Source organism: Canis lupus, chromosome 2 (genome assembly GCF_048164855.1).
Source record: "Canis lupus baileyi chromosome 2, mCanLup2.hap1, whole genome shotgun sequence".
NCBI lineage: Eukaryota > Metazoa > Chordata > Mammalia > Carnivora > Canidae > Canis > Canis lupus.
Genome location: NC_132839.1, coordinates 19,574,174 through 19,601,776, shown reverse-complemented (window position 1 = coordinate 19,601,776; position 27,603 = coordinate 19,574,174). Strand labels below are relative to the sequence as shown.

At 37.7% G+C, this 27,603-nt stretch overlaps 2 protein-coding genes across 2 annotated transcripts in view; one reads left to right on the top strand and one right to left on the bottom strand.

The window, feature by feature from the left end:
• The window catches only part of POLR3G (RNA polymerase III subunit G), a 104,150-nt gene that overhangs the window by 33,437 nt on the left and 43,110 nt on the right, over positions 1-27,603 (top strand). The window lies entirely within an intron of this gene.
• MBLAC2 (metallo-beta-lactamase domain containing 2) lies at positions 10,003-27,504 on the bottom strand. The gene is made up of 2 exons (XM_072792132.1): positions 26,831-27,504; positions 10,003-13,278 (listed from the first exon to the last, which is right to left on the bottom strand). The coding sequence occupies exons 1-2, from the start codon at positions 27,282-27,284 to the stop codon at positions 12,893-12,895; spliced, it is 840 nt and encodes a 279-aa protein (XP_072648233.1). The 5' UTR covers positions 27,285-27,504; the 3' UTR covers positions 10,003-12,892.

The window sequence follows — 27,603 nt, the reverse complement described above, 5'->3', positions numbered from 1 at the left end:
ATAAAATTTTTTTAAATAAAAATATGTTGATTATTCCAATCCAAAAGACCCAGGTTATCTTGGAAAGGGTAGGGGAAATAATATGGGTTAACAAATGTATTAATTAAAGTTACCTAAGTTGACATTCAAAATATAAATATAATAATATTTCTAACAACAGTTCTTAACCCTCTTCCAAGAATCACATTAACCAATGAAACTTTTAAACACTGAGATATCTAGGCTTTTAAAATTACAGATCCCCAGATATATTGTTTAATTAGCTTATGTGCATCCCAGGCATTCATATGTTTAAACATTCCTACATGAGTCAGATGTTCAGTCAAGGCTGAGAATTGTTATTTCTCTGTTTTCTATATAAAGAAATTAAAATATCAGTCTACTTTTTTTCTACCACACAAATACCTCTGGATTGTTTTTTGTTGTTGTTTTATTTTGTTCTGATTTTAAGTTGGAGGATAGGTCTGTGATTATCTGACTTAAACTTTAAACTTAACGGCAAACTTGGAATTCATTTTTGTTGAGTCCTGGGATTATGTAAAAAAGATAGGCAGTCACTTGCAGAATAATGCAGAAATCAACATATGTTGAGCTGATTCACATGGTTTTATTTCTGTTTTTAATTAATTAATTAATTAACTTATTTATTTATTTATTTTTGAGAGAGCGAGCACAAGCAGGGGTGAAGGGCAGAGGGAGAAGCAGACTCCCCATCCAGCAGGGAAACAGATATGGGGCTGGATCCCAGGCCCCTGAGATCAGGGCCCCAGCCAAAGGCAGCCCTTAACTGACTGAGCCACCCAGGTACCCTGATTCACATGATTTTAAAGAAGCCTTGTGTGGCATAGCATGCTCCAGGGTGAGTAGCAGCAGGACTTTATTTAATAGTAGTGAAAGGAACTTTCATGCAGTGCAAGGAAAGCCACGTCTAAGTTCAGCTAACTGGACACCTTGGGAAATAAGGCATTCTGGATGGCAGTTTTCTGGCTAACTGGATGATCTTTCCTTGAAGCGCCAAAATCTACTTTAACCATTTGGAATGTAAATAGTTGTAAATTGTGTTATATATTTGCTGTTTTTCTAAGAAATTTCTTGAATATAATCCTTTGTTGATAGTATAGAATCTTTATCAGAGTAATCAGTCAAGAAATTGTAGTGAAAGTTGGAAGTGGTCAAGTTTTATCCAAGGTCAGTATCCAAGTTATCCAAGGTCAGTAGAACTTGACTTTCTAACTTGAAGGCCCAGACTCATTCTAATCATGGCTGTTAAAAGATAAAGGGTGGCATGTTAAAATTTTTTAAGAGTTTGGGCAAAAATCAATTCTACTAAAGCAGCATCCAATCTAGCAGATAGAAAGGAGCTTTGAGGAGCTGTACAAAATCAAAGACTTATAGCCAGAAGCTAGTGGGAACAAGGAAGTTATACTAGACAAAAAAACAGATTAGTTATTCCAAAGTTACTTTTCTTTAGCAGATGGCAGAGGTTTCTCAGGGAAATTACCTAACAAGTACTGATCAGGTAATTGCTGATTGATTGGTTTAAGATTCCCTTTCTGGGAAAACCAAAACTGTAATTAGGTTAAGTCTCAGTTTGGTGACATGGGGCTTAGCATAAATGACTCCATTTTTAGGTTGTTGTCTAGTTTTTAGCATGGCCCAGAGCCATGATCATATAGGATTAAACTTATAAGATGTTTACTGGGGGGAGGGTGGTGTAAGAATGCCAAATTTGATTATGATTCTCCCATATTTTTCAGTATCACTGTAAATATTGGTGTAATGACAACTAGCACATTTTTCCTAATTTTCAAGCTTCAAGGGAAGCCAGATAAAAATTAGAAACAAATTATAGCTTTATCCTGAGAAATCTTTATAACTGAGACTCAAAATTAACCATCAAAACTAAAATTTTCTCTGTTTATGGAGAGTATACAATAATGATTGAGTGTGGGCTTTAGAACCAAACTACCTAGAATTTGATCCTGGTTCATTTATCTGTAAACTCTGTTTATAGATAGCTGCTAACAAAGGTGTGGAGGGAGGCAAGCTATTAATAGTACTTGCTTTATAGTACCTTGTTGTGAGTAGCAAATAATATAAGTGAAACAAAACAGTGTTAGTCATATGAAAAGTATTGTAAAGCAGGCCAGTATGAGAATAAGTCATATTAAAGGATAATTTTCAGAGATGGCTAAAATAATGGCTCCAATATAGATATAAAATGAACATATGTCAAAGATTATATTTAACTTATTCTTTTTTTTTAAGTTTATTTAAGTAATCTCTATACCCAATGTGAGGTTTAAACTCATGACCATGAGATCAAGAGTTGCATGCTCTTCCATCTGAGCCAGCCAAGTACGCCTATTTAACTTATTTTTAATGAGAGAACTAGGAAAATGTCACAACTGTTTAAAAGGAGAATTCAAAAAACAGAGATATCTGTAGACCAAAAATATTGAAATGAATTTGTAGAGGGACATAAAACTTGCTTTTTATGATAAATGTCCCTATTCTCCTTCTGCCAGAAAGAATTCATTTGCATGTCTATAGACAATAATTTCATGCATTGTTATTTACTCTTCCTTTTTTTAAAAAAAAAAGATTTTATTTATTCATGAGAAACAGAGAGAGAGAGAGAGAGAGAGAGAGAGAGGCAGAGACACAGGCAGAGGGAGAAGCAGGCTCCATGCAAGGAGCCTGATGTGGGACTCGATCCCAAGACCGCAGGATCACACCCTGGGCCCAAGGCAGGCGCTAAACCGCTGAGCCACCCAGGGATCCCCTGCTATTTACTCTTCCAAGGCAAGGAAACTAAACCCGAGAAATTCTCCGACTTGCATTTCAATAAACAGTATCCATTAATTTGGGAGAATCTCTCCTTCTTGAAGTATCCAAAATATCCTAATGTTTCTGGTCTGCCAGGAAACAAATTTCTTACCACTTGTAAGTCTGAAACTGTCTTGGTTCCTCCAGGTTACTGTTACAAAAATACTATAGACTAGATGGCTTATAAACAGCAGTAATGTATTACAATTCTGGAAGCTGAGAAGTCTAAGATCAAGGCAGATTCCATGTCTGGTGAAGCCCTTCTTCTTGGTTCATAGACAATCACCCTTTCACAGTGTCCTTGCAAGGCAGAAGGGATGAGGGAACTCTCTGAAAGCTCTTTTGTATGGCCATTCATCTCATTCATACAGATTCTGCTCTCATGACCTAATCACCTCCCAAAGTCTCCATCTCAAATACCAGCATGTTAGGGATTAGGTTTCAACATACAAACTTTGGGGGACCCAAACTTCATTCTATAGCAGAGACTGTGCAAGACAGGCACAGGCCGGCTTTCCTGAAGGGACTCAGTAGGCAATGGGTGCACAAGTAAGGGTAGTTTTAATTCCCAAAAAGGGGCCTATAATATCTAATTAAATGAGTTCCATTCTTAAATATGACATTGTAGTGCCTCATTAATGATTTTTCCAATTACATCCTAACAAAAAGGGGGACAGATTCTCACTGAAACCATGCAAATAACTATAGTACCTTGCAAAATACGTGTATCATTAAGAGTGTCTGAATGTTGGGGCTGGGTGTGGTCAATGAGAAGCTGGTATCTTTTAAAATATTTTCAGTTTACAAAAAGTTTATTAAATTGCTGTGGACTACAGATAGCTTAAGAAGGAAAGAGAAGGGCCTCTTTATAGATCTAGAAAATAGAACATTAAGATAATGTCAACAATACTTTAAACAAATAACCACAATAAAAATTTCCCTTATCAGTTTTTTCAGTACTGTGTAAGAAATTCTTTTTCACTACATCTTGAAATGGCAATCTTGTGAAGCCATCTGCTTCTCAACAAAGGGTTCTAGAATCTTGACTTTAGTCCCCAGTATGCTCTGAAAGTGGTCCAAGTGATATCATGAAACGCCTATATCCAAGAGCCTGTTCTTTGAAGTGTCAATATAGTCTGAAGTAGCTGGCACATTCCTTTTCCATTGGGCTCTGAAATGATTCCTTCTTTGTTAAATACACACACGGAGGCCTGTAGCTGATTTGTTGTTTCAGGCCACCATAAGAATAAAACAAAACTATTCACAGATGAGAGACTTAAAATGGCTATGGCTAATGTATTACTAATAATTTTCAAATTTGAAAGGTCTAATGAGTACTCATAATAAGATAAATGTAACAAAGAAGTTGGCTGTTTCTATTGCATGTAAATCAAATAAAGCCATTTCCAAAAAATTGACAAAATGTCCTTAAGACAATGATTAAACCTATTTTCAGAGGTCAGTGAATGTTAAAACGGATCCATAAAAATAGATGATCATAAAAAACAAACAGAAAATAGATGATCATAATTTTGAAAAGAAAAAAAAATATTGAACTATAACATATAATCCTGAGAAATAATATACCTAGTATACCAGGAATATTAAATGACTGGATTCAGTATATCTGGCATAGGTCCTGGACATCTATATTTATTTATGTAAAACTCCATATCCATACCAGGTTGAAACCACTGGCCCATATAATACTAGATTCAAATTATAAAGTAAGACTTTGGCAAGAAGCATTTTTTTATTAAAGATTTTATTTATTTATTCATGAGAGCCACAGAGAGAGAGAGAGAGAGAGAGAGAGAGAGGCAGAGACACAGGCAGAGGCAGAAGCAGGCTGCATGCAGGGAGCCCAATGTGGGACTCAATCCCGGGTCTCCAGGATCACGCCCTGGGGTGAATGTGGTGCTAAACTGCTGAGCCACCCGGGCTGCCCAGCAAGAAGCATTTAAAAACATAACTGAAATTATGACTAAAAATATAATAATATAGTGTTGTCTTCTTTTACTAGGCAGCATACTGCCAGGTCCCTCATAAATACAGAAAAAGTCAATAGAATTATATTTTAGTCATTTTGATCAGTGTCTTAAGTTAAAACTCATAATGGGAAATGAGGCATTGGCAAATCCCGGGAACATCCCATGAAGTATATAAAAATTTAACCTCAGGAGAAATTAAGTGTCGTTTCTGATTGGACAACTCTTCTCTTGCAACTCATCACAAGTGACATCAAAAGAACCTGTGCTTTGCTCTGCTGCCTTGGCTGCCCTCTGTTCCATTTAGCCTCTCATGTCCCCAGCCACATACAAATATTTCTTTGAGTTCATAGAATTTTTAATAATAGTGAAAAAGTAGAAACAGCCCAAATGTCTATCAACTAATAAATGAATAATCAAACTGTGGTATATATGATCAAATATTATTTGGCAATAAAAAGAAATGAAATAGTGATACAGGCTACATGAGTGAACCCTGAAAACATACTGAATGAAATAAGCCAGACTCAAAAGACACATGCTGTGTCATTTCATTTATCTGAAATGGCTAGAAAAGGCAAATCCCTAGAGACAGAAAGTAGATTAGTGGTTACCTGAGCCTGGCAGGGAGAGAAAATTCAGAGAGATTGCCAGTGGGTACAACATTTCTTTTTGGGGTGATGTTCTGGAGTTAGATAGTGATGTTGGTTGCACATTTTAGTGAGTATACTTAAAACCACTGAATTGTACACTTTAACAGGGTAAATTTTATGGTACATAAATGATATCTTAATAATGGACATCTATTTTCTTTTCTTTTTAAAAAAATTATTTACGAGAGACACAGAGACATAGACAGAGGAAGAAGCAGGCTCCCTGCAAGGAGCCAAATGTGGGACTCGATCCCAGGGCCCTGAGATTGTGAACTGAGCCAAAGGCAGATGCTCAATCCCTAAGCCACCCATGTGCCCAATAAACATCTTTTTAAAAAGATAGTGTGGAGCAAAGGCAGTCAGTGTATCTGTTTGTCAGCTGCACAGAAGCATGAGAGACCTATGGAGAATTGTCTCCCACTGTTTCTATCCAAGTACATAGTATTTTTTTAAAACAGTTTTCCTTCTATGTGTTTTGAACCTATATATTCAAATATATATTCATATATATTTCTGATATGTTTACATATGTTTCCTTACATATTTTAAGTGTATGCCTAGATATTTAAAAAATATTCAAGTACATATTATTATTATTATAAATTATATATTTGAATTCATTTTTGTTCATATAAATAGAGACTATAGATTTTTAAAAGTCTTTTTTTTTTTAGAGGAGTTTTATGTTCATAATAAAATTGAGTAGAAGATAGGGATTTCCCATAGGCTCCCTGCCTCAGCATGCATAGCCTCTTTCATCATCAACATCCCCCATCAGAATGGAACATTTGTTACAATTAATAAGTCTACACTGACCTATCATAATCATCCAAAGTTCACAGCCTACATTAGGGTTTACTCTTGATGTACATTCTATGGGTTTGACAATTATACAATGACTTGTAACCATCATTATGTATTCCACCTATTTATCCCTTCCTCCAACCCCAACCCCAACTCCTAGCAACCACAGGTCTTAAAAAAAAAAAATTATTTATTATTTTAGAGAGAGAGAGTGCACAAACGAGTGCAGTAGGAAGAAACAGAGGGAGAGGGAGAGAGAGAATCCCAAGCAGACTCCCTGCTGAGCATGGAGCCCAACACAGGACTTGATCTCCTGACACTGACATGGTGACCTGAGCCAAAGTCAAGAATCAGAAGCTTAACCAACTGAACCACCCAGACCTCCCCACCCCCACAGGTCTTTTTACCATCTCTAATGTTTGCCTTTTCCAGAATATCATTATAGTTAGAATCATACAGCATGTAGTCTTTTCAGATTGGTATCTTTTACTTAGTACTAAGCATTTCTGTTTCCTCCATATCTTTTCATGACTTGATAGCTCATTTCTTTTTAGCACTGAATAATATTCCATTATCTAGATATAGTACAGTTTATCCATTCACCTATTTTTTTTAAAGATTTTATTTATTTATTCATAGAGACAGAGAGAGAGGCAGAGACACAGGTAGAGGGAGAAGCAGGCACCATACAGAGAGCCTGACGTGGGACTCGATCCCGGGTCTCCAGGATCACACCCTGGGCTGCAGGTGGCGCTAAACCGCTGAGCCACCAGGGCTGCCCTCCATTCACCTATTTAAGAACCTCTCAGTTGCTTATTTGCCACTGGTATGTCTTCTTTGGTGAAGACTATAGGTTTTTAATGTTGATGTCATATATTGCTATTTTGTTAAATTCTCTTACTGCTTTAAGTGTTTTTTTTTACCATTTATTTTCCTTTATTCTTTTGTTTTTCCATAAGTTGTTGGCTTTGGTGTATATTTTTAAACTTAAGAGTAGAACATTTTAGAGGTCTATGTGTAAGAGAGGCAAGGAACGGAGGCCCTACAATTGTGAACTGCGTTGTAAGGTGATTTCACTGGGCTCTTTCTTTGGGGATCCCAGATTCAGTATCATTAGGTCTTTTAGGTGTCAAATTTTTCTTTCTTCCTTCCTTCCTTCCTTCCTTCCTTCCTTCCTTCCTTCCTTCCTTCCTTCCTTCCTTCCTTCCTCCCTCCCTCCCTCCCTCCCTCCCTCCCTCCCTTCCTTCCTTCTCTTTTTCTTTCTTCTTTTCTTTTTGACAAGGACTGCACTGGAGCTAGACAACAATTTGTGGAGAATTGACATTTTAACAATGTTAAGACCTCTATAGATGTCAAATTTCTAAGAAAAGATCTTTCCATCTCTTGCCTGGAGGATAGAATTGCCAACATTCTTTGAGCTAGGTTAGAGGACTCTGGGAGTGTGAACTTTAAATATGTAAACTTTCACTGTACATAAACCTTTGCTAAATCCCTCTCTTTTCATCATAGGACCCCAGTTTAACAAGGTCTAGTTTCCTCTGAATAGAGATCCTGCCTTAGCTTTTCTACATAATAAACCTATAGTCAGGACCAGATTACAGTTTTGTGGGACCTGAAACATGCAATTTGGGGGTTTGGAGAGAAAGAATAAAAAATAATTTATCTTTGCAAATTAAAAAAAAAAATGACGATCTGAACATATTTCTTGGGCCCCTCTCAAGCCTTGGCAGGTGTCCATGCAAGTGCTACCCCCTAGCTACAGATTACTTAACTTCATGGTAAATCTAAAATAGCCTCCAATTTTACCCCCCAAGATGAGGGCGAGGAAATTGCTTAGTAGTGTAGTTAGGAAGGGATTTGGTGGTCTAAATTGCAGAGAATTTAAATAAAAAAGACCTTTACCACAACTCCTAGAAGTGCCTGGTACTTTCAGTTTATCAGCCTTTTGTCGGGGTGAAGGGGTGTTGTCTAAGATTGCTTCTTGGTTTCCGCATTCATTCTGTTTTCTTGGGTTTACCAAGTTAGTTTTTGTTCATCTATCAGCTTTTCAGGATCAGAATGTTGATGCCGTTGTCTTCTTTGCCATTCTTGATGTTTAGTTTTTACCAGTTAAAAAAAAAAAAGATTTTCTTGTCATTTTACTAAGTTTCAGAAAGGGGCAGAGGTAAAGGTGTATGCTCCATCTCCCATTCTGAACTCAAAATCAGAATGTGCCAAATCACACTCCAAAACTGCCCCCTTCCCAAGTGGCTGGAAGCATTTTATACTTTGAGCAGCACAGCATGAAAATATCCACTTACCCTTACCTTTGCCAGTATTCCATGTCCTCAAATTTTCCCTATCTGGTTACAGTGAACTGTCTGATGACTTATGCATTTTCCTGATTACTGCTGAGGTTCCGCATAATTCTGTGTGTTTATTGTCCTGTGTTTCCTCTTCTGTGACTAACCTGTTCATATAATTTACCCATTTTTGTAATAGGTAGTACTAAAGGGGAAAAGAACATGCCATCCCCAAATATGCCACTTTGGCATACTGATTGACCGTGAAGGCAAGTGGTAAAGGCAGATATAGGAAAGTCCCTCTGACTTTTCCCTCTCTAAAATGGGGCATACAATTTCCCATGAGAAAGGTGCCCTCCCTGGTATCGGGAACAAGAGAACATTCTTATCACTGGAGACAGGGAGCTGACACCAAGATTAATCTATATCAACAAACCTTCTAGAATAACCCTTGTCTTTCATTATTTTCCCTCGTCTATTTCCTAATCATTTTTCCACAGTTTATCAACCCTAGCCCAAACCCCCTTTTCCTGTCTCATCAGTCTCTACAGTTTATTGTTCTTTGTTTAAATGATATGCAAACTCTCAATCCTATCCACTTCTTTGGGTTTTTTCATTTCTTATATATATAAGCCTTTTACATACATGTAAAAATATTAAAATCCAATAAAAATTGTATGCTTTGCTCTCATTAATTTGTCTTTTTAAAGTTTAATCCTTGGGCCCAGCCATAGAACCTGAGGATAGAAGAAGGGTCTTTCTTCCCTTATAGTAATTGACCTTTTTCTTATTATTTGTAGGCATTCCTTATAGCTTTAAAAAAAATTTTTTTTTGCTGTTACACAATTTGTGATTATTTTCTTCTAATTTATCTTTTTCACTTTATGGCATCTGTGTTCTAGGACATTTTAAACTTTGATATAATCCTGCTTTTTGTTTCTATATAAAGATCTTCCCTATCGTAATCTCTTATCACGATTTAAATTTTCTTTTAATATACATGTGGTTCCATTTTTCAAATTTAGGTCTTTATTCCATTTGGAATTCATTTTTATGTTGTCGAGGGTCTTTTTACCCACAGTAACAATTGGGATACATTCTAGTTTATCTTTTATCCATTGATTTAAAATACCGGGGAGGTGGTTGGGGGATGGGGTAACTAGGTAACAGGCACTGAGGGGGGACACTTGATGGGATGAGTACTGGGTGTATACTACATGTTAGTTAGCAAATTGAATTTAAATTTTAAAAAATGTAAAAAATGCCATATTTATTAACTATTAAAAGTTTATATGGGCATTTTCAGTTTCTGGATTCCTTATGCTTATCCACAGAGTTGATATCTTATTTATTACACATTTTCAAAACTGCACTTCACCTAAGAAATATCCTTGTTAGAAATTAAATGGGAATTTGCTAATATTAGAAAAAAATACCAACTAGAGATTGAAATAAAACATCCACTTTAATATTTATCACACAAATGTTTACTTACACGTATCTGAAAATTATAAGACAATTTTTGCATGTCACAATTATATTACTATTCATATAAGAACTACACATAGTCATTTATTCAACTATATCAGGATAACACACAAGGTTTTTGTTTTTTTTAGACTTCTTAGTTAAAAGCAAACACCAAGGAAAATGAATTTCCAAAGATTAAGTTATTAACAATATAAATAAAAATTATTTCTAAATGTCTTACATTTTGACAACTTTGAATTATACTTACATACTCTTAGTTCCAAAACCATAAATTATAACACGGGTCACTGTCAGGGTGAAAATATATTTTTTTAAAGCTTCTTTTAAAATATGCTATTATTATGCTTAACATCACTTGATTTATTCTTGGCACATGTGGCATCTGGAAAAGTAAAAATACACTTTGCCAATTTTATGTTATTGTGCAGGTACAAGAGAAAGAGCACAGTTTGGGAGGCAGATAGACCTGTGTTCAATTACCAGCTTTGTTCAAAGTTATGTTGTGTGAGGCTGGTCAATTACTTCTTGGCACGGGGCCAGGATTAAACCAAATAATGCATATTTTAAAATGCATAGCATGGGCACTAAATGAATGATAGATCCTTTCCCCAATCTATTCATACTGAAACAAAAGCAAAATATCAGTCTTATGTTTTTGTCCAACTTGAAAAACTGAAAAAAAATTGGAAATTTAAAAATAAAATTAACCATGTTTTGAAAAATTGTACTTTCAAGAAATAAAGCCTTCATCAGGCTTAAATATTTCTCAATAAAACTTAGTGCCTACTATACCCTGATTTTTTTAAAAGTCCTAAAGTATGATAAAATGGTCAATGGTTAAGGACTTTTGGTTTTCTTTTGTGCTACTGATATAAAAATAATGGCTATATTTAAGGCTCATTAAGTGATTGTAGTTGCCCTGAACCAAATCTATATTCTTGATGTTGAACTATCAATTGAAACAGACCTACTGCCTTGAATGAGAATGCTCATTTGGTGGCAGGTGGCAGTACAGCTTGACTCATATATACAATCACAAACCCACCTTTCTCATGCTAAATACTTGGTGTTTGGATGATCTAAGATTCCTGAAAATTAAATTTAAATTGTCACAAGGAATAGCCTACTTCAGACAGCAATGCTTTCCATCCCTGTTCTTGGCTCTTCTTGTCCCCTACCCTGACTACCCAACAAATCATCTTTCCAAATCTGACTAAAAAACCTCTCCCTCAGGAATCTTTTCTTCACCAAACTCCACATCCCTCCATTTATGTCCCTGAAACTATTCTGTAATTTGTATTAGCTTCAACCTGCATATAATATTAGTCATGTTTTGTTTGCTTTCTACTTCCAGCTAAGATGTAGTCTCTTTGACTTTTTAAACTTCCACAGTGTTTAGCACAATACTGTGCATGTATGTATTTATGTGACTGTGTATATGCATATGGTGTGTGTGTGTGTGTGTGTGTGTGTGTTGAATGAATAAAAGACTAAAGAACCTGGGTGGGTATAGGGTGGGAACATTTACTAATTTTTCAGAAATAAAAATTTCCTAAACCTTCTTAAGACTAAAAAATCTGGTTTCCAAAGCTATCTCAGTTTGGGTTTGAACATGTCAATAATAAAAAAGGCAGTGAAAAACCTGTTTAAAAAACCTTTATGAAATATTCCAAAAGGCTTTTTAATAAATTATAAAGAGCACCAAACTAAAATATTTTACTAAATAGTGGGTAACCTTTCTTATAACTTTATAAATGTAGACTTTTTATTCAAGACAAAGAATACTGAACAGGAATAGGTGTTGTGAATCAGGATAAAAAAGGCAATTAATCTAAGTCAATATCTAATGTGTATTTTGCAATTCATCTGAAAAGCCTTCTGTGGTACACATGTATGTTATGGTAAGTAAAAGAATGATTTATATCAGGATGTTGTAGATCTCTATAGTTTTCTGATACTATAAAATATGATACATATAGTGAAGCTGCTATTTAACAAGAAAAATTTTGTTTATAATAGCTGTTAATATTAAAATAGGATATAATAAAAAATTATTTTCAATGTGTATATTTTCAAATTTGCCTGACAGTGTCCTTTTGAGAAATCTGACAATTTGTAATTAGATTACAGACATTTGAATTTCATTTTTATGATCGAAAATATTACACTCACATAACAAACAACGCTATATAGTAGCTTTTTACTGAAGCACTCTGCAATTTATATTTAAAGCTTTGCAATAAAACAAAATTCATTGTACTCTGTAAGTAAAATTATACAACATATAATACACACCATAATTACATTAAGAATAAATAAATGAAGCATAAAAACTCTGTGCCATAACAATGGATTATTTTAGCTGTCATTCTAAATATTAATTTTTATGTTTGTATTGAGTCCTAATGTATTTTAAACTCAAGAACCTTTATCTTTAAAGAATATACTCAAAATACCAAGTTTGGAGTATAAACATAAAATTTTATGCCTCTTTCTCTAGGTCACGTAGGAAATAAAATAAGACAAATGGAAGGCAAGGACAGTTCTTTCTGTTACTGCAAAATGCCTCTTTGCTTTCACATAGATTTCTGTGTCATTTCTGGAATATTACAAGATGACAAATATTACAAGACGAGAGCTTGGCAAATTATAAAGCTTATTTAAGTGATTTCTTATTTGGAAGAAAGGAAAAAATTTAAACAAAGAACTTTTGGCTTACTCATTCTCAATCTTTTTTTCGCTAATAAAGCACTTCTTGAAATGCTCACTATTAATCATTTTAAACAGCACAAAATGAATTTGATTAATTTACAGAATTCATCACAATAGGTCATCAGTATAGATACTAGGGTGAGGTCCTAGAATTTGTTACACGTAAGGCTAAACTCGCAAGAGATCGCATGGCAAAAGTAGAAACTTTGTGACATATCCCAGCTTTTGAAATATAGTTAGAAGCCAATCGAAAAAGCCTTTCAGCACCAAAGGTATTGAAGTGCCCAGGAAGCACCTTCTCTACCAGACCTCTGTCCACTAATTCTATCAGACGTTCACAGGTTCCAACATAGTCACTTATCCTGCTGTACGGGAGCCAGTCAATCAGTGATCCATCATACACGACGTCTCCACTGAAGAGAATCTTTCGGTCTTTGTCATGTAAGCAAATACTGCCCCTGGAGTGACCAGGCATGTGCATAACAGTGAGCTGTCTGTCACCAAGGTTGATCACATCCCCTACAAATGGAAACAGATTTTACAGATAAACATGTTGTATACTTGCTTCAATCACTTAAAGAATAAAAGAACATTAGATGGTTTCAAAGAGGTTGTAGGGAAGGATGACACTTAATTTTATTTCAAAAATACAGTATTTCTTAATGATTTAAAAATAAGTTGCCCATATTTCATTTCTATTGTTTGCTTGACTAGTGTTTGTCAAGTGAGTTATGTGAAACACTATTTCTGCAGGTTGTTAGGATACATAAAAAAAGGGAAGATGCTGTAGTCAAAGAGTTTTGGAAACCTTTCCTTCAAGGAAAATGAAGCAGCTTCTTTTTTTCTGCAAGGCTTCTGACAACTTTTTAATATGCTAATCTACATTGTAGATATACAGAAGGGAGATATGATTGTACCATTTCTCAAACTTATTTGACCACAAAACTAATTTTTCAGTAAATCCATGGTACCAGTGTCCTGATGACACAATTCATGAATGCTGCTCTTTGAGGTATGAGTGCAAAATTGCTGTTTCACTGCATTTAAATCAGTACTAATTTAAGTAAATCATCATAATCTTAAAGTTCCATATGGTTATCTTTAGTGCAAATATATATACATGCAGAAAAAAAAATCAAAGACATATAGTTAAAAAGTTAATAGGGGGGATGCCTGGGTGGCTCAGTGGTTGAGCATCTGCCTTCGGCTTAGGGTGTAATCCCGGGGTCCGGGATCAAGTCCCACATTGGGCTCCTTGCGGGGAGCCTACTTCTCCCCTGCCTATATCTCTGCCTCTCTCTGTGTCTCTCATGAATAAATAAATAAAATATTTTTTAAAAAGTTAATAGAGGAATTAAAACAGTGTAAAAATCAGAATTTGTTAAACCTAAAAAACAATAAAAGAGGAAAAGAGGGATAGATAAGAAATAAGGCATAGAAAACAAATAACAAAATGGCACACTTACATTCAACTATATCAATAATTACATTAAATGTTAATGAGATAAACATTCCAGTCAAAGGCAGAGATTATCAAAATAGATTTAAAAAGAAAGACATGGGGCGCCTAGATGGCTCATCGAGTAAGTGTCTGAATTCCATTCAGGTCATGATCTCTGAATCCTGGGATTGAGCCCCCTATCTGGCTCCCTGCTTAGCAGGGAACCTACCCTCCTCCCCCGCCATACACATGTGTGCACTGTCTCTCTCCCTCTCAAATAAATAAATAACATCTTGAAAAAATAGTAATAAAAAGCAAGATACATATGCAGTCTGTAAGAGAGGACCTATAAGGTCAAAGACAAAAAGAGGTTGAAAAAGTTATACCACATAAAGATTAATAAGAGATCTAGAGTGGCTATTTTAATATTAGACAAAATAAGGACTATTAGTATAGAAAAGAGGTATATTTTATTAGGATATACATTAAGTCAACACACTAAAACATTATGAATGTGCTTGTACCTAAAGTAGAGACTAAAATTCACAAAGCAAAAACTGATAGAACTGAAATAAGAATAAACAGTTCAAGAGTACCTGGGTAGCCTAGTCATTTAATCCTCTGACTCTTGATTTTGGCTAAGGTCAGGATCTCAAACTCATGAGATCGAGCCCCATGACAGCTTAGTGTGGAGTCAGTTTAGGACTCTCTCCCTTCCCTCTGCCTTTCCCCTAGAGCCTGCTCACACATGCTCTCTCAAATAAATATCTTTAACAAAAGAATAGGGGGGAAAAAACAAAAAAATAAAAAAAAAAAAAACAAAAGAATAGAGGATCTCTGGGTGGCTCAGTGGTTTAGTGCTTGCCTTCAGCCCAGGGCGTGATCCTGGAGTCCCGGGATCGAGTCCCACATCAGGCTCCCTGTATGGAGCCTGCTTCTCCCTCTGCCTGTGTCTCTGCCTCTCTCTCTCTGTGTGTGTGTGTCTCTCATGAATAAATAAATAAAATCTTAAAAAGAATAAACAGTTTAACAATTATCCTTAGAGATTTAAATATTCCTCTCTAAATAATTTGTAAAATAAATAAGTAGATAAATAGTAAGACTACAGAAAACATGAACAACACTATCAACCAACTTGACCTAAGTAACATATATAAAATTCTTTTTCTTAAAAGAGCATATATTCTTTTTACTGCACATGGGATATTCACTGGGGTATACAGTGAGGCCATCAATAAGTCTCAGAAAATATGAAAGGAATAAAATCATAAAAATATGTTGTTTAACTACAACATAATCAAATGAGAAATTAGTAACAAACATAAATATGGGAAATACCCAGATATGCACAAAGTAAGCATCACGATTCTATATAACTTATGGATCAAGGATGAAATCCCAAAGGAGATTAGAAAATCTCTTGAATTGAATGAAAATAAAAATAAAATGTATCCAAATTTATGGGATGCAGCTAACACAGTGCTTAGAAAAAAATTTATTGCTTTCAATGCTTATTTATAAAGGGTTAACTGTTTAAAATCAGAGTTTCTAACTAAAGTTTCAATCTTAAGAAGTTAGGAAAAGGAGCAAATTAAGTACAAAGTAATTGAATGAAAAAAAATTAGAGAAAACACAAAGTTCAAAAATTAGGAAAGAAAGAAAGGGTATCACTATTACTCTAAGGAAATTAAAGGGAGTATATGGGAATGTTATGAATATCTTTAAGTCAACAAATTTGACAACTTAGTTAAAATAGATTCGAGAATGGTGAATAACTAACAAGACAGGAAACAACAAATGTTGGAGAGGATTTGGAGAAAGGGGAACCCTCTTGCACTGTTTTTGGGAATGAGAACTGGTTCAGCCACTCTGGAAAACTGTATGGAGGTTCCTCAAAGAGTTAAAAATAGATGTGCCCTACGACCCAGCAATTGCACTGCTGGGGATTTACCCCAAAGATTCAGATGCAGGAAATCTTGGCAGGACACCTGCACCCCAATGTTCATAGCAGCAATGTCCACAATAGCCAAACTGTGGAAGGAGCGTTGGTGTCTATCAACGGATGAATGGATAGAGAAGATGTGGTCTATGTATACAATGGAATATTACTCAGCCATCAGAAACTACGAATACCCACCAGTTGCTTCGATGTGGATGGAACTGGAGGGTGTTATGCTGAGTGAAGTGAGTCAATCGGAGAAGGACAAACATTATACGGTTTATTCATACAGGGAATATAAAAAATAGTGAAAGGGAATAAAGGGCAAAGGAGAGAAAATGAGTTGGAAATATCAGAAAGGGAGACAGAACATGAGAGACTCCTAACTCTGGGAAACGAACAAGGGGTAGCAGAAGGGGAAGTGGGCGGGGGGATGGGGTGACTGGGTGATAGGCACTGAGGGGGGCACTGGACGGGATGAGCACTGGATGTTATGCTATATGTTGGCAAATCGAACTCCAATAAAAATAAATAAATAAATAAATAAATAAATAAATAAATAAATAAATAAATAAATAAATATTCTTAAAGACAAATTACCTAAAGTGATTGAAGAAGAAATCGAAAATCTAAATAGACCTATATAAAGCAGAGAAATTGATTAATAATTTAAATCTCCCACAAAGAAAAGTCCAGGCTCAAAGATGGCTTCATTGGTCAATTGTGTCAATCACTCAAGACAGGGAAAGAATCTAGACTTTCAGAGTATCAATGAGGAGGGAAAGTTTTCAAATGCAATTTTAGACAAAGACAATGTAAAAAAAGAAAACTACAAAACAATATTCATAATGAAAGTAGTCTCAAAATCTATATCAAAATATTGGCCAATTAAATACAGCAATTTATAATAGAATAATGATCAAATGGGGTTTATCACAGATATGTAAATTTGGTTTGATGTCTGAAAATCAAGTAATGTAATATACTATATTAGTAAAATAAAAGAGAAATGCCATATGAACATTTCGATAGATGTGGCAAAGCATATGACAAAATCCAACCCTTACTAGTGATAAAACTCAGCAAACTAGAAAGAGAAGGAAAGGTCCTCAACTTGATAAAGGGCACCTATGAAAAACCTACAGCTAATATATCACTGAATAGAAACACTAAAGGTTTTCTTCCTAAGGTAAGAACAAGGCAAGGATGTTTACGTTTGCCATTTCTATTTAACATTACACTAAAGATTCTAGCCACTGCAGTAAGACAAGAAAAAGAGAATAAAGTCACACAGAGTTGGAAAAGAAGTAAATCTATCTTTATTCATAGATAAGATTTTTTTGTAGAAAATTCTAAGAAATGTACAAAAAAAGAGAATTAAAAGGCAAGTTTAACAATGTCACGGGGTACAAGATAAGATACAAAAATCAACTGTATTTCTATATATTACCAGTGAACAATCAAAAAATGAATTTAAAAGCCATTTCAGGGAACCCTGGGTGGCGCAGCGGTTTAGCGCCTGCCTTTGGCCCAGGGCGCGATCCTGGAGACCCGGGATCGAATCCCACGTCGGGCTCCCAGTGCATGGAGCCTGCTTCTCCCTCTGCCTGTGTCTCTGCCTCTCTCTCTGTGTGACTATCATAAATAAATAAAAATTAAAAAAAAATAAAAGCCATTTCATTCACAACAGCATCAAGAAGAATAAAATACTTAGGGAGGAAAATCTAATAAAAGATGTCTTTTATATCTATACACTGAAAAAGTATAAAAACACTATTAAGAGAAATTAAAGACCTAAATAAAAGGAGAGGGATGCCATGTCATTTAACTGGAAGCCTCAAAATTGCTAAGATGGTATTTAAATTTGATTTTTCCTATAGCTGCACTGTCCAATAGATCTTTCAGAGATTACTGAAATATTCTGTATCAACACTGTCCAATAGGGTAGCCACTAGCCTCTGGCTAATGGTACTTGAAATAAGTCAAATGCACTAGAATTTTAATTTTAATCAATCCTAAGTAACTCAAATTTGTATTTAGGTAAGTCTCATATGGCTAAGGGCTACTGTAATCATAAGTATAGATCTATAGGTTTAATATAATCTCAGTCAAAATCTTGACCTTTTTTGCAGAAATTGGAAATCTCAATTTAAAAGGTATATGAAAAAATGCAAATAAAAAAATAGAAAATCTTTGGATCTTGGGCTAGACATAGCTGCTAGATATGACACAAATAAAGCATAAAGAAAAATGACTAATTAAACTCATCCAAGTTATCAACATTCTTGCTTAAAAATATACCATTAAGAAAGCAAAAAGGCGAGATGCCTGGGTAGCTGAGCAGTTGAAAGTCTGCCTTCACTGAGGGGGTGAATCGGGTCCAGGGATGGAGTCCCGCATTGGGCTGCCTGTGAGAAGCCTGCTTCTCCCTCTGTCTGTGTCTCTGCCTCTCTCTGTGTCTCTCATGAATACATAAATAAAATCTTAAAAAAAAAAAAAAGAAAAAAAGCAAGGTATACATTGGGAGAAAATATTTGCAAAACATACGTCTGATAAAGGACTTGAATTCCAAATACATGAAGAATATTTATAACTCAAGAATAATACAAAGATAATTTTATTATTTTTTTTATTTTTTAAAAGATTTTATGTATTCATGAGAGAGAGAGAGAGGCAGAGATACAGGCAGAGGGAGAAGCAGGCTCCATGCAGGGAGCCTGACGTGAGACTCAATCCTGGATCTCCAGGATCAGGCCCTGGACCCAACGTGGCACTAAATTGCTGAGCCACCCGGGCTGCCCAAAAGATAAAAATTTTTTAAAAGAAGAGATTTTAATAGACCTTTTAACAAGGAAGATATTTGAATAGCAAATAAGTACCTGAAAATATGCTCAAATTAATTAGTTATTAGGGAGATGCAAATTAAACCACAATGAAATATCACTACTTGCTCACTTGACTGGCTAACATAAAAACAGACTGACAAAATCAAGTGTTGACAAAGATGTGGAGAAACTGGAACTCTCATCCAGTTTGGGATGCATTTGGGAATGTAAAATGGTATAGCTACATTGACAAACAGGAACTTTCTTAAAAAATTAACGTCCACTTACCATAAGATCAGGAATTCCATTCTTAGGTATCTACCAAGGGAAATGAAAACATGCATCCACACAAGACTTGCATGCAGATGTTCATGGCAGCTTTATTAGTAACAGCCTGAAACCAAGGGTGCCTGGGTGTCTCAGCAGTTAAGCATCCAGCTATTGATTTTGGCTCAGGTCATGATCTTAGGGTTGTGAGATTGAGCCCTTCGTTGGGCTCTGCACTGGGCATGAAGCCTCTTAAGATTTTTTCTCTCCCTTTGTCCCACCACCGTACTCATACATGCACACAAGTCCTCTCTCTCTCTCAAATAAATGAAAGATTCAAATTTCCTTCAACAGGTGAGTAAATATGTTATATCCATAAATGGATTATTTCTGAGCAAGAGAAAGGAATGAATTATTAAAAGGTACAACATGGACAAATCTCCAAAACATCATTCCACATGAAAGAAGACAGACACAAAAGATCATATATGATTGAATTTGTAGAAACTTTTCAGAAAAAAAACAAAGAAACAAACAAAACACCATAGTGACAAAACAGTTCAGTGGGGCCAGGAGTGAGAACAGGGATTGTTCTGGTATTTTCTTGAATCGCAGTAATTATGTTAAGATGGATTCAGACACTCAACTTTTTCTGCATTCTAGTCATAAGGGGCCAGCCTCCTTTACAAGATAGTTGCTCTATATTTAAAGTGCCTCTGGGGAATCACAAACCACTGTCATTTATGTATGGTTGGCAAGTAAGGTAAGAAATTATAGCTAAGTTAGTGTAACATAATAGTTGTTGGAGATCGATTTTTTTGTAAGTGTATAGAAAGAAGGGGAGTGAGGGAAACCCTCCCAAAAAACAGCTGTAGCTAATTGGAATCTTACAGATCTTTCCAGGTGATATTCAAGATATTTAGCAAGGTAAGTCATAAGTGCCCACCTATCAAAATGGATACCAATTGTAAGCAGTTGATAAGGTCATGATGGCTAAATATCAGTAGATCTGCCATTACTCTGTGGCTTTATAAATGCCTCCCATATGCTTATAATGCTCACATATATAATTTCATCATGACTGCTCTTACAAGAATCAGAATTGCCTGTGAAATGTATTTATATATAAATGCCATATATAAATATATAATACACATTCATGAACAATATCTTTCCAAGCCCTCACCCTGACCCAGTTGTATCAGATTGCAGCCATACTAAACTTCTCTAGGCTTCTCAAATACCCTTTCCCATCTTGGTATTCCCCAACCTTTTACTTCATTTTTAATCAAAGAAATATATGTACATATTTCAATTAAGATATCCTAGAAGGGCTTAAAATATAAGAAAAAGTTACTTGCTCCATTCTGACTCTGTCTCCAATCCTGCTCCAAGAATCCACCACTTTTTAACAATTTTTCTTCTGGTAGCTGCCTCTACTGGATATACCCATCTCTAAATAATTTTTATATTTCATTTCTTGATTTACCAATTAGATACACTGTACTGATTTCATTCATGTATTACCATTTCTTGGTTTTTAAATTTTAGATGATATTGATTGACTTCCACTACGAAATACATGAATTTTTAGCTCTTTTACTCTTCATCTCTTGGAACTATGTATTTCTCATCCTCTCACCCTGCAAAAGAGTAATGATTTAACAGCTCCAATGTGGAGGTCTTTATGCCTGGCATAGTATCATTGTTCAAAGTATCATCTTTGCCATTATCCTGATGCTTCCTTCCAACTATCTCTTGTATTAAATCTCTTGTTTCCTGTATTTCATGTCTCCCTCTTGCTTTACTTCCTTATTTTGAAGGGAGTAACTAAGATAAAATTATTATTATTTTTTAAAGATTTTATTTATTTATTCATGATAGACACACATAAAGAGAGAGAGGCAGAGACATAGGCAGAGGAAGAAGCAGGCTCCATGCAGGGAGCCCGACGTGGGACTTGATCCCAGGATTCCAGGATCACGCCCTGGGCTGAAGGCAGGCACTTAAACCACTGAGCCACCCGGGCTGCCCAAGATAAAATTATATAGTAGTAACTTTCTAAGCAACAGCATGTGGGAAACAATCTTTTTGAGTATATGACTGTTAGTGAAATGGATGCAGAATTCTAAGCTGGAAATAAATTGTATTCAAATAAGGCATAGTTTTCCTTCTTTAGCTCCAAAGCCATTATGATCTGTGCAGATGACTTTTTTTTTTAAGATTTATTTATTTGAGAGAGAGAGAGAGAGAGAGAAGTATGTGTGGGGGGTGGTGACAGAGACAAGATAGAATCTCAAGCAGACTCCCCACTGAGCACGGAGCCTTACACAAGGCTTGATCCCAGGATCCTGAAATCATGACCTAAGCTGAAACGGAAGAGTTGGACACTTAACCGACAGAGCCACTCCAGGTGCCCCTGTATAAATGACTTTTTAAATTAAAATTTCTGGAAGTTTGATTCCAGTATTCTGCAATTTTACAATAATATGCCTTTGGTTGGGTGTGTTTTCATTCATGCTAGACACTCTGTGGGTTCTCTCAATCTGAAAATTTATGTCTCTTAATTATGGGATATTTTCATGAATAATCTGTTATGTTTTCTTTTCCCCCACTTTCTCTATTCCACTTGTGCTTCTTTTATTCCAATGTTGAATTTTCCAAACTGGTCCTCTCCTAGTCATCATTTTGCCTATCTGCTCTTTTCTTTTTAAGGTTTTCAACTTTATCTTCCAGTTCTTCTAAGAAACTTCTGCCATTTTAGGGGCATCTGGGTGGTTCAGTTGGTTAAGCAACTGACTATTGATTTCAGCTCAGATTATCATCTAAGGATCACGAGATCAACCCTCATGTTGAGCCCCACATCAGGCAGCGGGCAATTTCTGCTTCTCTCTCCTCTCTCTCTCCCTCTCCCTCCCTCACCCTCTGCCCCTCCCCCTGTCACAAGTATTTTCTCTCTGAAATAAATAAATCTAAAAAAAAAAAAAAAAAAGAAACTTCTGTCGTTTTAAATTCCAAGAGCTCGTGTGTGTGTGTGTGTGTGTGTGTGTGTGTGTGTGTGTGCACATACTGTTCTGTTGCTTATTTTTAAAGCTTCCTATTGGGCAGCCCCGGTGGCGCAGCGGTTTAGCGCCGTCTGAAGCCTGGGGTGTGATCTTGGAGACCCTGGATCGAGTCCCACGTCAGGCTTCCTTTAAGGAGTCTGCTTCTCCCTCTGCCTATGTCTCTGCCCCTCTCTCTCTGTCTCTATGAATAAATAAAATCTTAAAAAAAAATAAAGCATCCTATTATCTCTTGGATATCTTTTTTTTAAAGATTTTATTTATTTATTCTTTAGAGAGAGAGAGAGAGAGAGAGGCAGAGACACAGGCAGAGAGAGAAGCAGGCTCCATGCAGGGAGCCCGATGTGGGACTCAATCCGTGGTCTCCAAGATCAGGCCCTGGGCTGAAGGTGGTGCTAAACCACTGAGCCACCTGGGCTGCCGTCTCTTGGATATCTTGAATGCAATAGCTTCTGTTATCCCCTGATGCTATTAATGATAGTCTTCCGCTCTCACTAGCTTTATGCTGTGTATTTCAGTATTTGATCTCATGTTAGACGATTTTCTCAGATTTTTCATAATGCTTGGTTGCCTGTTTAAGAATGGGCATGAAAAGGCTGCTTAAAACACATGCATTGGAACTAGTTGACCAAGGCTTCACTGTAGAGACATCAAGCCAAAGACTGACTTAAGGATCATCATCTTAGTTTTTCCTCCAGGGCTGAATACATTTGCCAGATAAGATTCTTCCAATTTGCTACTTAGGGAGTAAAGATCTGGCTTTCATCCTTCTTGAAAACTAGTAGGAAACATTCTCTCTCTCTCTCTCTCTCTCTCTCTCTCTCACACACACACACACACACACACACATCTGTTTTCCATACTGAATTCTGAGCTCAAAGGTACTCAGCATCCTTCAATCAAGAAACTCCTCTGCTTTACTCTCCCCAGAGAACACACTAACCGAATGGGCATTCCAGAATTTTAACAGTTTCTTAAATGGTTTTCAACTAATTCTACTTATTTTAGTATTCTTTCCTTTGCCTCCACTAAGGTACCAGCTACTGCTAATTCCTGGGTCTTTTAAGGTTCCTGCAGTACAAACTGGATTGGCTCTTGATTTCCCCTCACTGTCAGGAGATAAAACTGCTGACTCAGTCATCACATTTACTCTCCAGCGTCTAAAATAATTCAATAGAGATTTATAGTTAAACAGACAAACCATGGTCCCTTTATTCTAGTCTTAGGTTTGGGATGGAGTCAAGATAGATGTGTTTTTCAATCTGCTACCTTTCTGGAATCGATTTTTTGTTTTTAACCTCCCCAAACGATTTAAGTCCACCTGTCATAACTGCGTAATTATCTTGGTGACTCAGGGCAAATTGTTTAAACATATATAATAGGGGACCAAATGTCTACAATTCATATCACTTGAATATTGTGAAAAACAGACAAAAAGATGTGTGCCCAGTGAAGAAGAAGGTGCTCTATTTACCTAAAGTTTATCTATCTTCTTATAGGAGGACACTATTTCACTATTAGTAGGGGGAGTTGTTTTTCCATCAAAGATGACATACTGGATGATGATCTCTCCTTGTCTCTCATAACCCAAAGTCAGCTTTTGGGTTATTATACAGTGCCCAGATTTATGCTGCCTTATGACAGGTGAACATCAAGTCATTAACTGTAATGTAATAAACTAATGACTTCAGCCTCCTTATGCTGTAACTAAAGCAATGACTTTATGTTGTTTGGGTGTGTGCTGTTCATGTGTGTGTGTAACTATGTATGAGTTTTTCATATAAATATTTTATATCTCCTTCAAGGCATTTGGATTATGATAACAGCAAGTTTTAGCAGGCCACACCATTCAGAAGAGAAAGGAAATTAATATTCCTGAAAAAGAGAAAATTAGATTCTACTTGAGAGGTGAGGCATTCTGCTTCTAATGAAAAACAACTTTTAATTTTAACACACTATTTTCAAGTTTAGGTGTTTGGTAAATATTAAGCTTTTTTTTCCACACCTGCAGAGGTGTAAAGCACCACACAAGTAGCTTGCCAGGCCTCCCTGCAGTTCCAAAATGCTATAATGCTACCACCATCAACTGGAATTTAGGAAACCTGGGTTCTAGTTCCAGCTCTCAAACTGACTATGTGACCTAGGCAGGATATTCAGGCCTGGTTGGACTCTTCATCTATAAAATAGTAATTCTTAAAATTCTTTCACAATTGGGATGGCTGGGTGGCTCAGCGGTTGAACCTCTGCCTTTGGCTCAGGGCATGATCCTGGAGTTGTGGGATCAAGTCCCACATCAGTCCCTGCATGGAGCCTGCTTCTCCCTCTGCCTGTGTCTCTGCCTCTCTCTATTTCTCTATTTATCATGAATAAATAAATAAAATCTTTAAAAACAAAAACAAACAAACATTCTTTCACAATTGATTTCCTATTGCTGGCACAGGAGCAAAAGTAAACAAATCAGAAATAATGTATTCATTCAGACCAGTTAATATATATTAAATACTAATGCAAACATTTTTTTTTTGGTCTCAGTGCTATAATTAATTTACTTTGAATACCTATCAAGTGCATGAAAATCCTATCTCTAAAAAGTATCAATTTTATCAAGAAATACAAGAAATACTGTGAATGTACTTTTCTTTCCCCTCAAATTGTCAGATAATGACTCCCACATAACCAGTCTTTTTTTTTTTTAATCTTTAGATATAATATTTTAATGAAAAGACTTTTTGGGTGGGGTGTGAGGGAGAGAATCTTGCTTTCTATTTTTTTTTTTTTATATTTCCAGTGATCAAGATCTTATTTATACAATAAACTGATTTTTGTAAAGATATTACATTATTTGTCATATTGGTCAGTCATAAAGTAGCCTTATTGTGCTGCAGCAACAGGATTTTTCTACCTCTTGGAGGAACGTTTTAATAAAATTGGTAATTAAAATGTGAAAAGAGGGGATCCCTGGGTGGCTCAGCAGTTTGGCACCTGCCTTCCGCCCAGGGTGTGATCCTGGAGTCCCCGGATCAAGTCCCACGTCCATCAAGTCCCACGTCGGGCTCCCTGCATGGAGCCTGCTTCTCCCTCTGCCTGTGTCTCTGCCTCTCTCTCTGTGTGTCTCTCATGAATAAATAAATAAAATCTTTAAAAAATAAATAAATAAATAAAATGGTTTCAAGATAAAAATGTGAGAAGGGGGTTTCACATCCTACTCAGAATTACCATAATATGTTTATGGGGTAGTATTTATGATGTACATGCTTTAATCCATTGCACCTTGGTTCAAATCCTAGCTTTTGTCACTATCATGCTCTGTGGACTCTCAGCAAGCCTATTTATTTATTTATGTATTTATTTATCTAAAAAAAATTTTTTTTGAAGATTTTATTTATTCATGAGAGAGAGAGAGAGAGAGAGAGAGAGAGAGGCAGAGAGAGAAGCAGGCCCCATGCAGGGAGCCCGTCGGGGGACTGGATCCCTGGTCTCCAGGGTCAGGCCCTGGGCCAAAGGGAGCGCTAAACCACTGGGCCACCGGGGCTGCCCTCGGCAAGCCATTTAATTAGGGGTCAGCCACCTCGCTTCAAACGTGCTGTGAAGATAAAATGAAATCAACAAAGCATTCTAAAAAAGAAAAGAAGGAAATTAATATACAAATATTGCTCTTGTGGCTAATTACCTCAATTGTAAGTGCCTGCTTGGGATTGAGAGGGCTGGGGCCCTACTCTTACATTTTATCCCATTAGTTTCTCTCCGATCCGCATCTCGTCTTTTATTACAGAGCCCAAGGCTCTCCATGCATCAGACCACATACTTCACTATCACCGGAAATAACCTTCTTATTGATTTTTCTCAGGCCTTGCTCGAAACCAGACCATATATCGTCATCCTGTAAGAATCACATATTCTACTTTTTTACGTTCGCTATCAAGCTTTTCTCTAATGAGGCGACATCAAGGACAGAAACCCATGTGGAAGACGAGGCTGCACGAGCAGACTGGAACCGCTGCTCTCCAAGGGCTTTCTGAACCTACAGGTGGGCATCGCTCATGCCCAGCGGCGACCACCGACGTAGCCCGTGAAGTCAGCCGTTCTCGAAAGCACAGAGCATGTCGTGAACTCTATCAAGAGTCATTTCTTAAAAGTCTTTTCGCTAGAAAAAGCTCCTGGAAACCAGACCGGTGTTCAGAGAAAAGAATGGGACCTCCCTAGTCGCAAGCCCCTGTGAGGTTACCAGTGTACCCGACGCAAGAAACTGGCTGGGGGGTCAACAGTGGCGGGGTTTCCTCGATGTGACAAGGAGCCAACCTAGGGCTGCAGCATGCATCCGTCCCGGCCTAGGGCTGCAGCAAAGCATCCCTCCCAGCTTAGGGCTGCAGCATGCATCCCTCCCAGCCTAGGGCTGCAGCACGCATCCCTCCCAGTTTAGGGCTGCAGCACGCATCCCTCCCGGCCTAGGCCTGCAGCACGCATCCCTCCCAGCCTAGGGCTGCAGCAGCACGCATCCCTCCCGCCCTGAGCAAGCGCGCGCCCGAGGGCCCTTTACCGTCTTGCAGGACGAGGCTGGGCTGCACCGCCTGCACCCGGAACTGCCTGGCCCTCCAGCCGGGGCTGGGCGCCCGCACCACCTCGCTGTCAGACAGCCAGGTCACCGTCTCAAAGTTGTCCCCGCGAGCCAGCGCCTCGGCCTCGGCGTGATGCACCGCCACCCGGTCGAACTGGTAGAGGCCCCCGGAGTGGTCGAAGTGCACGTGGGTGGCCACGGCCAGCAGGGGCCGGCCCGCCGCGTCCCCCCCGGCCCCGAGGTCCTGCAGGAGGCCGGCGGAGTGCAGGTACTCCGGGAGGCTGCGCAGCCCCAGGCCCGTGTCGATCACCACGTCTTGCTCGGAACCGCGCACCAGCCAGATGTTGGCGCGGTTGCCGGACTCGTAGAAGCGCTCCTGGATCCAGAAGATGCCGTCGCCCAGGGACTTGTGGGCGTACCACTCGAGCGCGGACATGCTGGGCAGGGGTGCGGCCGCGCGGGCGCCAGGCGCTGCGGCGGCGCGGGGCGGTCGGCCCGCAGCCCGGGGGGAGGCGCAGAGACGCGGCCCGCAGCGCCCGCCCGCACCCGCGGCCGCTGGCAGCGCTGACGCCGGGGCCCTGCCGCAGAGCGGAGGCGACCGGAGGCCGCGTCCTCACCCGGGCGGCCTGACTGCGGGGCAGGCGCCAGGTGCTCCCGCCCACCGCGCGCCGCGAAGCTCCCCCTGCCGGCGCCGAAAGAGTCAGGCGAGGCCGGCGGGGCGGGTACGGCGCCTGCCAGGGGCTAAAAAGCCTCTC